General features: G+C 38.6%; 1 protein-coding gene across 2 annotated transcripts in view; it reads right to left on the bottom strand.

Moving 5' to 3' along the window:
- LOC149835888 (dnaJ protein ERDJ2-like) overlaps nucleotides 1-16,611 on the bottom strand; it is a 55,404-nt gene extending 38,793 nt beyond the window's left edge. Inside the window, exons 1-7 of one of the 2 annotated variants that reach the window (XM_090008823.1) lie at nucleotides 13,899-13,991; nucleotides 12,831-12,906; nucleotides 10,124-10,340; nucleotides 9,907-10,002; nucleotides 1,270-1,390; nucleotides 1,010-1,116; nucleotides 697-914 (exon numbers count right to left, since the gene is read on the bottom strand). In XM_090008823.1, coding sequence (XP_089864949.1) covers nucleotides 697-914; nucleotides 1,010-1,116; nucleotides 1,270-1,390; nucleotides 9,907-10,002; nucleotides 10,124-10,309 — 728 coding nt within the window. In that variant the 5' untranslated portion in view covers nucleotides 10,310-10,340; nucleotides 12,831-12,906; nucleotides 13,899-13,991. Of the gene's footprint in view, nucleotides 1-696; nucleotides 915-1,009; nucleotides 1,117-1,269; nucleotides 1,391-9,906; nucleotides 10,003-10,123; nucleotides 10,341-12,830; nucleotides 12,907-13,898; nucleotides 13,992-16,513 lie in introns of those variants that run through there. The other variant, XM_090008824.1, reaches the window with a different exon arrangement.
- Between the last annotated feature and the right edge of the window lie 373 nt (nucleotides 16,612-16,984).

Below are 16,984 nucleotides of genomic sequence, written 5' to 3'. Positions count from 1 at the left end.
TAATTCTATATAGTCTTTCTATCTTCTTCATTGTTCTTTTATCTTTCCTCCATTTCTTCATCTTTTAATTTCTTACCTGGACTCTTTTAATCACTGTCTCATTCATTCTTACTGATGTCAGCAATCAGTTCTAGATGAAGTCAGCTTATTAACATCAATACCTCCCTTTTCTTGTCCTGATACAGCAACTATCTTATTGTTTTTATAACAGTTTTGCAGTCATGATCCGTCTCAAACTATTCATACTTCTTACGGACTCTGCATCTTCCTAAGTATATTTCCTAACACGGAATCAAGTTAAACGCATCAAACTACGGTCTGAAACGGGATTATAATCCCATATGCAATGCATAAAGTTTGGCAATCACATCAATGGTTTTTCAATGCCTCAATACAAACTCAAAGAATGAAACAAGGAAAATGAGAACTCGTGTTGGTTGCAAAATCCAGCCTATGAGGATCGTCTTGCAAAGGACAAAGGACTCATCAGCTAGCTTGAGTCTTCTCGTTCGGAGAACATTCAGGTAATAGACTTAACTTTGGAAGAAGTTAAAGATTTCTTATGTATAATCCATGAATTAGATGACAAGCAAAATATCAACTGGATGAACCTAATAGACCTATATCAAAATGGCAGCAATATAGACATAAAAAAAGGCAGGGGTGCAGGGAAATGAAATGCTAAATATTTGGTACCTTGGTGCCAAAGAAGGTTTCATGAAGTGATAATAAGCGTATAAAGTTTGGTGCATGACATAGTTCCCAGTGTATTTGGATGATCTTGATAGATATATGACAGCTATGATCAAAGGCAACAGAATGCAGACTCCAACAATCCCAAGCAAAAGTATTCCACCTGATGTTCCATCAATACTTAACAAAAACTGAGGGAGTGCTATTCCCACTTGAAGCCCCTATATACAATCAAGAATTGTTAGGATCAGTTTCAGAAAGTAATATTTACAGAAATATGATGCCTTGATCTTAACTTAGTTAAGAACAGTAGAACCTGTCTGCCATCTGGGTGACCATATTTCTCAAAGTTCTCTCGGGACACTGGATCAGTCAGTGCCTGATATGCCTTGGATATAAACTCAACAAAATATTTGTGAGCCTCTGAAAATAGCAAAGACATGCATCTGTCAAATAGATCAAGCGAAAGGAAAAAGGTTCCAGCCTAGCAAAAATATCCAACTACAAAACAATACACAAAAAAGATCTGGTTGACCACCTCACAAGGGAACGTTAAAGGTAATAATAACACCTTACCTGGATCTGGATTTTTATCAGGATGATACTGAATAGAAAGTTTCCTGTATGCCTTCTTTATCTCAACATCTGTGCTTCCAGGCTTTAATCCAAGAATCCCAAATGGCTCAAATGGTTGAATCTGTAAACAACAAACAAGCATTATAATGACTCCAATGTCCCAATCAGACATGACACAAGCTTCAACTGTAAACTAAACGTCTATGATTTCATCCTTGAAACACTTGTGTAGATCAAAAAGCTTTGGAAAAATGAGCAATTAATCAAATTCTTTTTTGAACAAATGCATGACAATGGTGATTACAAATCCTTTTCCTAAAGAAAGCCACAAAAGTTTGTGTTCTTATCAAGCTTTTATCACATCAACAAATAGTTGCCCATATGATGCCGATAACTATCTGAGAAATAAATTGCCAAATGGAATTCAATCTATATTCATAAAAAATATCTAAAACTAATATGCTCAAAATCTGTGGTTGATAATGATTCGATTATCTACTATAAAATCTGACAGATATACAGGTTTCAATAGTTTCAAGGAATATTGGCATAATGTATTGACAATTAGTTCCACAGATACTTTATACTAGTTCTGCTAATAATATATCTAAATTTCAAATTTGCGATATGAATATCCTGGGCCGGTGGAGTTGAGTTCCTGTCTTTTAAGGATGATAGATCCATGATATGACAACATTTCAGATTTTGGTACTTGTCCCACAGGCGGATTTATGCATAGACTTAAATAAATATCAAGTAAAATGTAATGACCCCAACAGACCCTCGAAAAATAGTGGAATTTTTTTTTAACAATTGCGAAAAAACTCCCAAGGACCCGAGGTACATCACAGATTTAATATAACCAAACCACAACCATTTCATGCATTAAATCAACTTCAAGTAATAAAATGAACTTCATTAATTAAATAAAAAAGTCAAAATATTCAAAAACATAAAATCGACTCTATCATAATCATGCCCTCTGGTCAGAACCCAAACACCAAGTTATAGTTTCTTGTCCTCCAACCAGCCAGTCCTACATGTTACTGAGCATTTGTACATGTAAAACAGTTTTAAGAAAACGGATAAGAACCGAAGTCCTTGTACGAATTCCTCTAAAAATTCAACAACAAAGAAAATAGCATAAATTAACTCTTGCATAAATCCCCACTCATGCCTCGAAGCTTGAGACCCTCGACCTCCTTCCTTCTCTCTTAGTCTCTGACCCCCTTCCCTATCATTGGGTCTCTGAGACTCTCCCGTCTCTTGGGCTCGGCTCTGAGACCCCCTTCCCTCTCTCAACTCTCTCCCTTCCAAGCACAATTTCCCAGGGATGTCTTGCCTTCCAAGCACTGTTTTCTAGAGAAGTGTTGCCCCAGAGCTCCTCTCAACCGCACGATCTTGAAAGCAAGGGGCACTTCAAGAGCACCAATGAAGCTGCAACACGAAATTCTGAGAAGATGCGGAGCTGAAATGGTTTTGGGAGAGAGGGAGAGAAAGGTGTGTTGATTGGTGGCAAGTTGAAGGGTCATCAAACAGGGTTTGAGCCTTACAAGAGGTGTTCGGTGGAGGCCAAGGAGGGGATGATGGTGGCAAATGGCAACAAGGGAACAGAGAATGCGCTGAAGAGGATCTGCATGGAAGGAGGTGGTGTGGTGCCTTCGAATGTCGAGCATAAGTCATCTTCCTGCCTATGGTCGAAGTTGCTCTCTCTCTCTCTCTCTCTCTCTCTCTCTCTCTCTCTCTCTCTCTCTCTCTCTCTCTCTCTCTCTCTCCGGACCAAGCCCGAACCAGCTCGGTCTGTTATGCTCAAGAAGTGCAAAACATGACCCAGGCTTGGCTCGAGCTCAGCTCCGTTCAAGCTCAAGTAGAGTTCGGCCCAAACCGAGCCAAGCTCGGCCCAGGCTCGACACGAGCAGAGCCTGAACACCAGTGGTTCAGGCTTGAGTCGAGCCTGGGCACCATTTTACGTTGGCGAGCCGAGCTTGAACATGCCAAGCTCAAGTTGAGCTCGGCTCATGTGCATCCCTAGGTATGACAGGTTCAATAAGGTTATGTTTGATATTGGCTTTAGATCTTATTTGACAGACACAGTTTTATTTGTTAAGAAAACTAATACAGGTATTATTATCCTTCTCATGTATTTGGACGATATGATTATCATCAAAGGAGATAAATAGGAAGTTGAACATATTAAAAAATTATTCAAAAACAATTTTGAAATTACTGATTTGGGTTTCTTAAGATACTTTCTAGGAATTAAAGTTGTTTATTCTTCTAGAGGGTATTTGTTATCTCAATCTAAATTTGCCTCTAACATTATTTTTAGGTTTGAAATCATGAATGATAAGACAGCAAATACTCTCAAAATTGTCAATGTCAAGATGAAAATTGATCATGGAGAACCTCTTGAAGATTCAACTCCCTATAGACAACTTATCAATGCGCTCTCTTACATTTTCATTACTAGACCTGAATAGCACACGTTGTACACACAGCTAGTTAGTTTCAACATGCTCCCCTCTTTGTTCACATGGGAGCCTGCACATGAAGGTTTAGGGACACTAATTTTTGTCACCATGGGATTGCTCTTCACTAATCACATCATTTATAACTTCATTATCAATATCAATATCAAACTCACAATCAAAATCAACATTTTGCTTTAAAGCAAATCAAGTAGAAAAGAATACTCGGTTACCACCATCAAAGAAGTTTTCCTTTTCTAAGAAAGTCACATTTCTTGAAACATATAATTTTTCATTTTTAGAATCATAACACCTATAACCTTTCTAGGTAATCAGCATATCCAAAAAAGGCACAAGGAATGACCCTACACAAAAACTTATTATTTTTGTTGGTTAAAACAAAACATTTGCAACAAAAATTTCTCAATATAATAATCATGGGCTTAGTTGTCAAAAGTTGTGCCTAGGTGTAGTGCCACCGCCCAGGCCTATGGGTCTAGGCAGTAGGGCCTTGTTTTTCAACTTAGGTTGCCTAGGTTGTCCCCGCCTATGTAGTCAAAAGCGCTAGACGGTGCCTAGTCGATAGACCCTCAAAAAGATTAGTCAGACTAGTCGGTACCTCAATTAAAATATAAAAAGTACACAAAATATAAATAAAAATATGTTTAATTCTTTTACTAATAAGATGTTTTCATTATATAAGTACAAAATTACACATGCTTTCACAAAATATATTAATATACATAACCAGAATATACATATATATAATTGTATACACACACAAATATATATATATATATAATTATTCATAGCATATTCAGTATAATCAAAAAAATCATCAGAAACAAAGTAGCACACACATATATAAAAAACATAATCAATTAAAATAAATTGTGCATGCTTTCAATATTTCACCGAAAAAATCCCAAAAGCAAAGTAACACACACATATATATGTGTATAAATATAATAACAAAGCATGTTTTCATGATTTCGCAGAACAAATCACACAAACACACGCATATATATATATATATATATATATACAAAAAAATAACAATATATATAAAAATCATAAATGACTAAACTGCCCGCATGCCTAGGCGCAGGCAGCTTAATTGCCGACTAGGCACCTTAGTCAATGCCTAGTTAGCAAATTTGTACATTTTAAGGTACCCACCTAGGAATTGCAAAGCCTAGTTGTTTTACTTACACCTAGACCAACTAGATGGACTAGTCGAGGCTTTTGACTACATAGGTCCCCGCCTAGGCCGTTGGGACATAGTTGTCATGTTTTTTTTTTAAATCTCTTTTCTTTCTTTTTCTTTTTCTTTTTCTTTTTCCTCTTCCTCACTCCCCAAAAACTTTTTTTTTGTTCTCTTCTTTTGCTTTTCTTTTTTACCTTCTCTTTTTTTCTTTTTTTCTTTTTCCTCCTCAACTGGCAATAAGTAAAGTTCTCATAGTTTCTATAACGAGCCTATATTTCTTTCGGCTAAGTCATTTTGTTGTGATGTGTATAGGCAAGATATTTGATGTATAATGCCATGTAAGTTGAGATATTCTTTAAATTTTTTTGATAAATTTTTTTCCCTGAATCTGTACAAAAAATAGAAATGTTATTGCCAAACTTATGTTTGCCTAAGTTATGAAAGTTTTGAAAATGCAAAAAAACTTCGGATTTATGTTTAAAGGAGTAGATCCAAGTATATCTAGATAAGTCATCAACAAAAATAACATAATATACATATCCACCTTTTGACATAATTGGTGTTGGACCCCAAACATTCGAATGAACTAACTCAAATGGTCTAGTAGAAACAAAAGTTCTTTTATAAAAAGTCAATCTTTTCATCATGCGAAGAATACAAACATCACAAGTAAATTCATCAATGTTCCAAAAATTTTCCAAGTTTGAAAAATATGGAACTTTGGATATATTTGGATGTCCTAATCTTATATGCCAAAAGTATAAATCTAATTTTTTAATATTACAACAAAATGTATTCTTGGGCATCTCCAAAAAGTTTGTGTAGTAGAGACGTACTTCTCTATAGCCTTGCCCAATTAACTTCTCTGACTGGTGATCCCGCACCCAACAACCATTCGATGAGGAGATATTACAACCATCGTCTGATATTTGTCAAACATATAAGAGATTTAAATTTAATTTGAGAATATGTCTAATTCTTTGAATTGAAATCTTTTTAGAGTTTTAAAAGGTTTTTTCAATATTCCTTATTCCTTTGATTTCAAGAGATGTATCATCGGCAATGAAAACATTAGGCACACTTGAGTTAATACAATATTCGAATAGAATATCAAAATTTGGGGTTATGTGAAACGATGCACCGAAATCTAGAAGATAAGGAAACTTACTGAGGTTGGAGTAGGATGAGATCGCGGCTCCACTTGAAGAAGATGACCCTCTAATAAGAAGTTGAAGAGCTCCTACCAATTGTGATAAGAACTTAGCTATTCCAACGGATGAATCTTGTGAGTTGTTTATGTCCTTAGTCTCTTGTAATGTTTCAACCGCAGTCACTTTCTTTTTCTCCCTTCTTCTTAGCTTTTAGGATACATAGGTTTGTCCCGGCTCATGGGAATAATGACAAATATTTTTTCTTTTGTTGTCAAACTCATTGCCTTGTCTCTAATAAGGTGGTTTTTATGTGTGAGTATAGGTACCCGACCTAGATATGGCCAAAACAGATTTTTCATCATTCTTGAGTGAATGTTTCTTCAACCTATTGTCCCCTATACTTAGCTCTTCTATAGTATCAACAATAGAGGGGATTTTTCTTCTATGTAAATAAGTTGATTTAGTGAATTTGAATTCGGGTCTTAGTCCATTTACGAATTGTTAAAAATGCTCCATATCAATTTGTTTTTAGCAGAGCTCAATGTCTTAGGGACAATGATGCTTTGGTAAGGGCCAACTCTTACCAAAGTTCGGATAACTCATTACAGTATTCCCTAATGTTTTTGTCTCCTTGAGTCAGGGTCTGAACCAGTGTTATTAAAAACGCGCCTCAAGGAGCAAAAAGCGTGCCTCGCCTCAAGGTGAGGGGCTTTGTGCCTTGAGGCCCAGGCATAAGGCGCAAAAGCCCTGAGGCGTACGCCTCATACGCCTTGAGGCGCAGGGCGAGGCACGCCTCAAGGTGTGGCGTACGCGTCTCACCTTGTTTTGGTCAAATGGGGTCGCTATCCAAATCTACTGCATCAGCGAGCTCAGAAACGTCGACACCATAGGAAACATCGGCAATGGCCTCATCGTTCCGAGTGTAGAGAACGACGACCTGGCTGTTCCTGCTGCCGAGATTATGCAAATGGATCGGTCGATGGTTGTCGACAACGAAAACCCGAGCGAGCAGCCCCAGATTTAGAATTCACCGCAGGTCATGGTGGCACCCTCAATTAATCAAGAGGATGGAGATGGGTTGATCATCAGATCGGGTCTGATCCATAAGAAACCGGGTCGCAAACATAAGCCCAAAAAAACCCGCGTCGGGGGGAGCCCCTGGACCCCCCTACTGCAAAGGCAAAAACTCTGAATCAGGCTCCACAATTCATCATCTAGACGAACTGACGTACCTTGAAATCTGAAGAAGGGTTTTTGGGAGAAGGAAATGATTTTTCGGTTCTTCCTCTGCAGAAGAATGGCGAGTAGCCAAGACCCAGAGAGAGAGAGAGAGAGAGAGAGATTTTATCTGGATTTTGATAACACTTATGCTTCGGTTTTGCATCAGTTAACTTCATTACTTGCTAAAATTGGATTGAACACAGAAGGGGCCCATGCTTTCTCTACTACATATGGCTATTCTCTGGATATTTTTTTAGCTTTGTTTTTTTTTCCTGCAAATGTGGCAAGAGATCAATTTAATTGAAGAGAATTTTGGTTTCTAATGTATGAAAAACAACATAAATAAGATCTCATGCTGTGAGAGAATTTTGGTTTCTTAGGTACTTAATTAGATCAAGTTGTTGCATTAATGTTACTTTTACATGTTAATCTCATATTTTTTCAGTATTTATTTGAGATTTTTTATTTCTTGTTGGTTGTTGCTTTTATAATTTTAGATATTTTTTATAGTTTTTGTTTAGTTTTCAAAAAAAAATTTGAGGCTTACGCTTTACGCCTCACCTCAGATTTTGGTGGAGCGCCTCGCTACGCCTCAACGTTTTTCACAACACTGGTTTGAACCTTGTCTTGTAAATCACACACATATGCAATATCCTTAAGGGAATACATATTTTTAAGATATTCTCAAGCATTATTAGTATACTAAAATTTGGAAGATTAGAGCATTTTTTTATATCAACACTATTAATGAGCCAAGACATCATTTTGGCATGTCCCATTTTTCACTCTTTCCATTTTTTCTAATATTCAAAAATGACTTTGATTATTTTTCTATCCAAAAGAGTCACTTCCCTTTCGTTCTCTACTTTGGTGAGAATTAGCTTAGGCTCCGGATCAAATCCGTCAAGTAACCCCCACAATCCCTTGCCCCAAATGTGATGCTTCATGATGGAAGACCACATAACATAGTTAGTGTCGTTAAGTTTGATGGGCATAATGGTGACACTTTTCTTATCTTTCATGATTACAACAAAGAATATAGGAGAGTGAAATAAAGAAAAAGATAAAAGGTGAAAGAGAGAGAGAGAGAGAGAGAGAGAGAATGAGCATGTCCACTTGAGCACCATGAGCACCGCACCACGAACACTTTGAGAAGTGACCCATGAGCATCCAAACCTATGTCACATGGGTGCGGGTGCGAGGGTGTGGCACTTTCAAAAAACTTGGGTGCGGGGTTGAGGCAAAAATATAAAAAATTATATATATATATATATATATATATATATATATATATATATATATATATATAAAGTCCAAAAGTTGGACATAAATGACCCTAGGTGCATTGACTGCACCCAAGGTTAGGTTCACCGCATCGGGTGCGGGTGCGACACGGGTGTGGCACCTAGTTGAAGAGTCCCTGTGACATAGATCCAAACAAAGAGTCAAGTTGATCTTCAAAGAGAGATACACGAACACGAGCACAAGAGCATGTGGTTGTCAATCACCAACGATCAAGTGCATTATGGCTCTGATACCATGTAAGAAAATGAGAGTCTTCAACTACGAACAAGAATGTCCACCAATAAATACAAAATGGACAAGCACAAAACCCACAAAGGGCACACTCACAAAACCCACAAAGGGCACACTCACAAAACCCACAAAGGGCACACACAAAGAAGGCTCTCACAATATAACAAATTAATAATTTATTAATATCCAAGTATACAAGTATACCACAAATGAGGGAGAACTCCCCTATTTATATATAAGAGAAGAGAAGTCATAGAGTTGTTGGACTAGCTCTAATGGCTAGTCAACCATTGAGTTAACCAAAAACTAAATAAAAAAAATAACAAGAAATACAATAAAAAAGGAAACAATATAATATATATATATATGTATGTATATATACATATATACATATGCCAATATCTATACATACTTATGTATGTATACAAATAGATACATAGATACATATATATAATATATATATACATATTATATATGTACATTTTAACAACTATCACATAAAAATTCCAAAGCAAAGTACAATACTCATGAAAGAACTTAGCAGGAATCAAGTGGTTCTCAATTGTTTCAGCCACACTTAAACATTGAAAACTATAAAGTTCCAACACTATATAAGGCTAGCATATGTATCCTACAAAGTAGGGTGCACAAAAGACCTTTTAAAAGACAAATGAATAATAAAAATAAGTAGCAAAGCCCCACCAACTCTATCAAGAAATAGGTAAAAAGAAGTTATTTACTTTCCATTAACAATCAAATAAATGGAAACATAAATAAAACTTAGGAACCCTAAATGCTTTCACATTTAGATTCATTTCAGGTATTTTAGAATCAGAGTACCTCAACTGGCGTGCAGATTATTGACATAAAACAGTACAGAAAAATAAAAAATTAACAAAAAGCAACAAAGACAACATACTCATAACAGAAAATGGCCATCAGGGTATCGCACACTACATAAAACAATGATGAAACACCAAATAAGCAAAATCACCAATATCACTTTTACTCCAACAAGTACCAAGTTGGTCCCTTCCCAAAGATTCTAATGTACCTCATGACTAATATGTTTAACATAATAGACAAGGAATGCCATGAAAACCCATAGCAGGACGACCGTCAAATTGCTACAGGTAGAGAAATTGTAGATCTGCACATTCAAATTCAACAAAAGTGGAAAATAATGTCACCATAAAGTGTAAGATTGATTGACTGTTACAGCAAGAGTTGAGAAATCAGAAAACAGAAGTCAATCATGATCCAAAACTCACCCGCTTAAATATGGACTTGCGGTACTTCCCCGAATGCAAACATATGGAACATTGGCAGTGTATGCTCTTTGCCTTCTTGGAGAGTGCACGAGTAACCCGATGTATCGTATAGGGCACCAAGAACAAAGCCATGATTGCTAGTATGAAAATTGGGAAAAGGGTGCTGTTTTCCTCTGCTGCCACCATGGTTGCTACTTTCCTAACCAAAAATGTTAGCCTACAAGGAACATATCACTACCGTCACCTCTGATTATAAGAGATAAAAATAAAAAGAACATATAGAAAAATGAGGTCTCAAAGGAAAACTTTATGACATAGACAAGCAAAAAGAGAACAAAAATGTTTTGCTCCATTATAACGAGAATTGCTGCAATTGGAACTTAAAAGGCTGAAAAAAAATACAAGCTTTCACTCTAATTATCAACAAATCATGCAGAAAGGAAGAAACTACCTTTTGAGGAACAAGAAATAGAAAGAAGAGAAAAGAACAAGTCATTTGGACAACATAATGTGTTCTTGAGGTAAAGTGCATTCTCGTTTAAATTAAGGGCAAATTTGAATATCATAATGTGTTTTACTAGATATTCATTTACCCCAATAAATGACAAAAAGAAAAAGCAAAATAACTTTAGAGTAAATAATCTTAAGGAAAAGATGAAAGATGCTTATATGCATTGTTAAATTTAGTACATAAGCACACGACACAATCTAATTTAGTATATGAAGTACATGACCTAATCAGTGAATAGTCAATACTGAGACTGGATAGGGCCTTAGAGAGTCTCAACCCAAATAAGAACCTTTAACCTTGACCTATCTATGTAGATTCAGGTCATGGGTGCACGGCAAACAACACGAGGGGTAAGTCTGACCAGATTAGAGTTTGTCCATTTGTGCTACATAATGGCAGTTCAGTGAGGCCAAATATGCACCTTGCTAATCTTGCCAAAACACCTTCTGCAAGATATGTATGTGTGTGTGTGTGTGGAGAGAGAGAGAGTAGGGGGTAGCTGCCTACCCCTTGCTGGGCAAAATGCCCTGTGCTATGTGGCACCATTGGAGAAAAAAAAAAAAGGACATGCTCAGGCTAGCCTTGTGACCCCACTAGAGGAAAGAAGAAAGAAAAAAGAGAGGAAAAATGGCTTTAATGACAAACAGTCTTTAACGGCGGTCACGACCACTACTAAAGCCCATTTTTACGTTGGCTTGTGTAGACAGTTCATCGCACGTGTGATGGATGCTCAATGTGTGTCTCCTAGGCCATTGGTCCCGTCAATGTTGTATGTATAGTACCGTATCGTATGATACGGTAGGATACATATCGTTACTATGATGAATATCGATACGATATGCACTCGTGTCGCGATACGGGTGCATATTGTATCGGTATTGTATGTAGCGTACGATACAGACCCATATCGTATTGTTCATATGATACGGGATGTATCGTACGATACAAGGTCGGTTCACTTAAAAAGGGGTTGAATCGTAATTTTCCAGTTTTGGGTTTTAAAGGTCTCTTGAGGGTCGACTCTCTCATTTGTGTAGAAGCCATTAAAGAGCTATCCACGCACCCTATGACTCATAAGAGCGATTTGGGGGTTGATCTGTGCCCAAAGGAGAGGGATTTTACGGTTCACTAAGGTAAAAGTGCATTTCCACCATTTTTTCACTCAAGAAAGTGGGTTAGGTGAAAAATCTTATTATGAGTAAAATTACAAAGCTACCCTCCAAAGAAAATTGCAGGTTACGAGGTTACCATAAACCTCTCATCCGATCATTGTAGTACCAACATGTTGTGCATGTCTAATAGTACCACTACGATGAGAGGGATACCCCAACATCATTTACAAATTTTCAAAGTTTTGTGCTTTAGGTCGGGAATATCCGAATCATTTTGGATACCAAAACAAAGAACCGAACGTACGTACCGCTTAGGGCTACGTAGTCGAAGCCTTTCCGTTATGCAGGTTTTGAGGGAAAGACTCGGTTGCGAATACGCAAACACCAAATATTCGTTTTTGCTTTTTCGAAACAACGAATAATAAGAGCTTTGAAATCTCTTATGTGAAATCCTTTTTTTTTTAACTTAATGCGTATGCGCAAATCTGTGTCTTTAAATGCAAGCCTAATACAAAGTAGACAGGAGTACGCAAAATTGCATACTTTACAAAGTTATATACATACATATATATATATATATATATATATATCAAAGCATAAGCATATGCACATTACAGCACGGTGGCGGCAAGGTAAATGGCATAAAGCAAGACTCGATGTGCAAAACCACACATCGAGCTAAATAACTGCATAAGCGATGCACGATATACGAAACCGTACATCGGCTAAATAAATTGCATAAGCAATGCACGATGTACGAAATTATACATCGGCCAAATAAATTGCATAAGCAGTGCACAATGTACGAAACTGTATATCGGCCAAATAAATTGCGTAAGCAGTGCACGATATACGAAACCGTACATCGACCAAATAAATTGCGTAAGCAATGCATGATATACGAAACCGTACGTCAGCCAAATAAATTGCATAATTAGTAGCCTATGCACATAACAGCACGGCGACAAAGTAAATAACATAATTTTAATGGACAAGAATACGCAAAGTTGCGTCCTTGAGTTAAAAGCATATATATAAGTTAGAAGTATTTTGTCATTTGTCCTCGTATGCAACTTTTCAATACCTGGGAGATGGTCGAACTCGCTGGCGATTCCGAGCGTAGGTTTTCAAGAGCTTGTGCCTTGGTACATGTGTCGCGTCTGTTGCATCGATGGGGTGCGTTAAAAAATATTTTATTGAGTTGCAAAAGAAACGATGTAACCGTTTTAATTTAACAAGCAACGTTTGTGTCGCAGGGATCGAACTCAAACCTAGTTCGAGCCGACCAGACCGAACCGGGCTCGGTACCAAAAAGATGGATTGTGCCAAACTCAACTTGGTTGGGCCATGTAAGAGGCAGCCCAATGATGCTCCTTAACTGAGTTGAGATCGGTTTAAGAAGATCGAGTCGGGCTCATGCTAAGGGTGAATCGACCTGGACTCGGTGCTAGCCGGGCTCAGCTCGGCTGAGCCTGACTAGCAGAAGGCAAGAATCGAGTTGGGCTCGATAATGACCAAGTTCAACTCGGTCGGGCCTACCCAGCATGGTTGGAACCCAACCGAACCAGGCTCGGTTCCTGGGCAAGAGGGGAAACAAAGGGGAGGGGGTGGGCTCGACGGTCAGGCCGAGCCTGGCTTGGCTCCTAACTCGGACGGGACCGAGCCTAGGCTCAATCCTCTAGTTGAGAGAACGGGGTTGGGCTCGGTTCAAATCAGGCTGGCCTCGGTTTAAATCGAGCCCAACTCAGTATCGTGCCTCAGCTACAGCAAAATGTTGCAACTGTCACAAAGGAAAACAAGGGGACGAGAGAGGGCAGGAGGGTCGCCCCTCCTGCCTGCGACAAAAAGAAATGAGAGAGGGCAGGAGGGGTGGCACCCTCCTATCGTATGCAACCAAAGATACAAGAGAGGGTAGGAGGGCCGCACTCGTGCCTGACGTTAATCAGAGAGAAGAGAGGCGGGAGGGGCAGCGCCCCGCCTCTACCTTGGGTTAACAAGGAGACAAAAGAGAAGAGAGGCAGGAGAGGAGGTGCCCCTCCTCTGCCTTGGGTTAACAGGGAGACAGGAGAGAAGAGAGGCAGGAGGGGAGGCGCCCCTCCGCTGCCTTGGATTAACAGGGAGACGGGAGAGAAGAGGGCAACAGAGAGCGTACCTGGGGGAGGTCGGTAGCTCCAATGAGGGAGGGGGAAGTAGAATAAGACGAGGGACGGGAGGGAGACGAGGGAGCTCGGAGGTAGGGGGTTGGGGTTGTGCAGGGGAGGAGTCGGGGAAGAGGAGACGTCGGGAGGTGAGGGGGTCAGGGTTGCACAAGGGAGGAGTTGGGCGAGGCTCGGGGTCCTAGTGCCTTTTTAAAACGAAAAAAAACCTGTGGGGGGATTTAAATAGAATACGAGGAGGGTGAGTGGACCCGGAACCGGGTTGGATCCAACGTGGATCCAAAACTAAATTTTTTCATTTTTATTTTTTTGAAAAATGTGAGTCTTACAACACAAGAGACATATATATATATGTGTGTGTGTGTGTGTGTGTCTGTGTGTGTGTGTGTTTATTCATTTATTTCAGTTAGTTTTAGTGGGATGGTATATCTAAAACATAGATTCATGCTAAGTAAATTCTCAAAACGCTGCTATTAATAATATACCTTTGAAACCTAATCTACGGTCTGGATGGCAATTTATCAATCATGAATAACAATTTTTATTCTTGATATCTTTCTTGACAAATTTCATCATCAATAGCATTGCCTAAATAACTGAATAGGCTAAACTATAAGGTGCAAGTCCAGTCAACAATGAAGCGAAACCAAGTTGGGCCAGGATTGATGCTAAAGCTACTTTAAGATTACAACTTAATCATCTATACTTAGCATCTTATTTTCAGATTCACAAATAACACACCAAACCTCATTAGGCAGGAGAAACCAAGTTCAACTTATAATTAATAGGCACCAAATATAGTTAGGGTGAACTTAAGACTTTAAATTACTCTGTATTTACAAAACAGAATTTATCAAGTGGCTCCGTCAAGCACCTTACCTAACACAATTAACCCAGCACCGATAGGTATTGAACAACTTCAGGGCAAAAATTAACGAAAATACAAAAGAATCTTAATGTTCAACGCCTTACAGTGAACAGTAATGAGACCCTCTCTACCCTCTATTTTTGAAGGATTTGTGAAGAGCATTTCTAAAGTTTTAAGGTATGGCAGTTCCACAAACCTATATAAGGATCAAAACGGTTATGGACATTGAACACTTCAGGACAAAAAAAGTAATCAGAAAAAGAAAGATTTTTTATGTTCAAAACTTTACAGTGAAAGATTTTTTAAGTTCAAAACTTTACAGTGAACCTATGCCACAGGGATATGCTAATCGGGGTTCCATGTCTAGGGAACATGCCATATGGCAGGCTATGGCCTATGGCCAGTGTCTGACAGTTTATAATTTTCTAATTTGTTTTTATTTTATTATTCATATATATATTTTTACATATTAAACTATTACAAATATATTTGTATATTAAATATTTAAACAAATGTGTCCTCAGGTCCTACTTTTTGCAAAAATAGAGTAAATCTGCATCACGTCCATGTTTGTATCGTGTCAATGTGACATAGCAGTGAACATTAAACATCCCCTCTCCCCCTCTCAATCCTCTTGTTTTGGAGGATTGGGCAAGAGCATTTGTTCATCGGAGTTCCAACACATGGCCAGCCAAAGCCAATATACGAGGACCAAATGGCCATGCCTCTTTGGTCTCACCAACACCAAATACCGTTTGATGACGCTTACTTTTTCCACAATTATATATAAATATGATGAGTTTATCAGATACAACGATGAGCATCAAAACGAGCAGGGTGATGACTTTTCAAAGTAATGGGATATGTTGCACTTCAAGGCCTTAATGTTATATTCAGCAAAAAAATGCTGAACTTTAGACCTGTAAAACTATTCATACAACACCTAGAAAAAAATCATGAACAACACGCCATCTTATGTAATGTTAGGGTTCAGGGTGGGGATCCCCTGGTTGAAAACTATGTTCTACAACAACTGTTCCCTTTGATTGATACAACTTTTCGCTCCCACTTCATTGCTAAACCAATTTTGCGAAGACCATGCAGTGAAGCCGCCAAATATATTCATGAGACAGCACGTTTTCTCTTGTAATCATACACCTCATGGTCATCTATACTGTGGCTGCAGTGACGCAGTGCCTGCTACTTGCTAGCTATATTACAAGAACCAAGCTGACAATGGTTCCGTAGGCAGAAACACAAGTGGTATTTCAGAAAAAACAACGAAACAATACAAGCACAGCTTTTCTAAAACCGTTCTCTGCCTCTTACCTGTGGCACCGTGATATTGTGCAACATTCCAAAAGAGCTGAGCCTAGTCAAGCTTCCATTCATCAAGCGGGGGTTACGCCGGGTCGACTCGGCGTAACTCCCGCTTGAAGGTTTAGCAAGACAACAATGATGGTGACGATCAAAACTCGTATTCAGGTTGTTCAGAGCCTTGATACAGTTCCATCATTCTTAATTCGCCTCCCTGAACACCAAATTCACATTTTACTTTGCCAATTTACCGATTCCGACGACGAATTCGGCTCAAATCCATCCCTCCAAAGAAAGACATGAAAGCCCAAATTCACAATGGGAAACAACAAGATAAAATCCGGTAGATCTCATGGTACGCTCTCCAACGCAACAGAAAAGAGCAAGAAAGAATCATCGAAAGAGCATCGGCAACGCCAGATTTACCTCGATCTGCGTGTGTCGGACTAAGGAGCGATAGGAAAAGCTCGGTTTCGTCTAGCAAACAATGAGAGGAACCCCTGACGCCGAGGTTTTCATCTTCACACACACGACTCCACAGAGGGGGACTGAGAAGCAACTCACAAACTCCTTTTGCTTGTAAAAGGAGGTCTTAAATGGATCATGATTGCTGGATCCATATTCAAAACCCGGATCCAATAACATGACTGCCATATGCCATCTAAGGGTATCAAGGCGTCCGTTCTTCACCGGACTCGAGTGGGTCCAGATCCTGAACTGGATTTGAGGTGCTGGCACTGGGTCGGGACCTAGGCCCAATGAGACCTACCAAAGGAAAAACAATTCCCACGTCTAATAAGGATTCCATAAACCAGACTCAATCCATACATGCAAAATAATATTTTTCACGTTTTTTGTCATTGAAAATTTGCCGATCTTAATTAGAACTCAGTTTGG

This window comes from Nuphar pumila, chromosome 6, assembly GCF_984573655.1.
Source record: "Nuphar pumila chromosome 6, dmNupPumi1.hap1.1, whole genome shotgun sequence".
NCBI classification, from domain to species: Eukaryota; Viridiplantae; Streptophyta; class Magnoliopsida; order Nymphaeales; family Nymphaeaceae; genus Nuphar; species Nuphar pumila.
The sequence above is the reverse complement of the archived record's forward strand: the minus strand, read 5'-3'. Positions and strand labels throughout refer to the sequence as shown.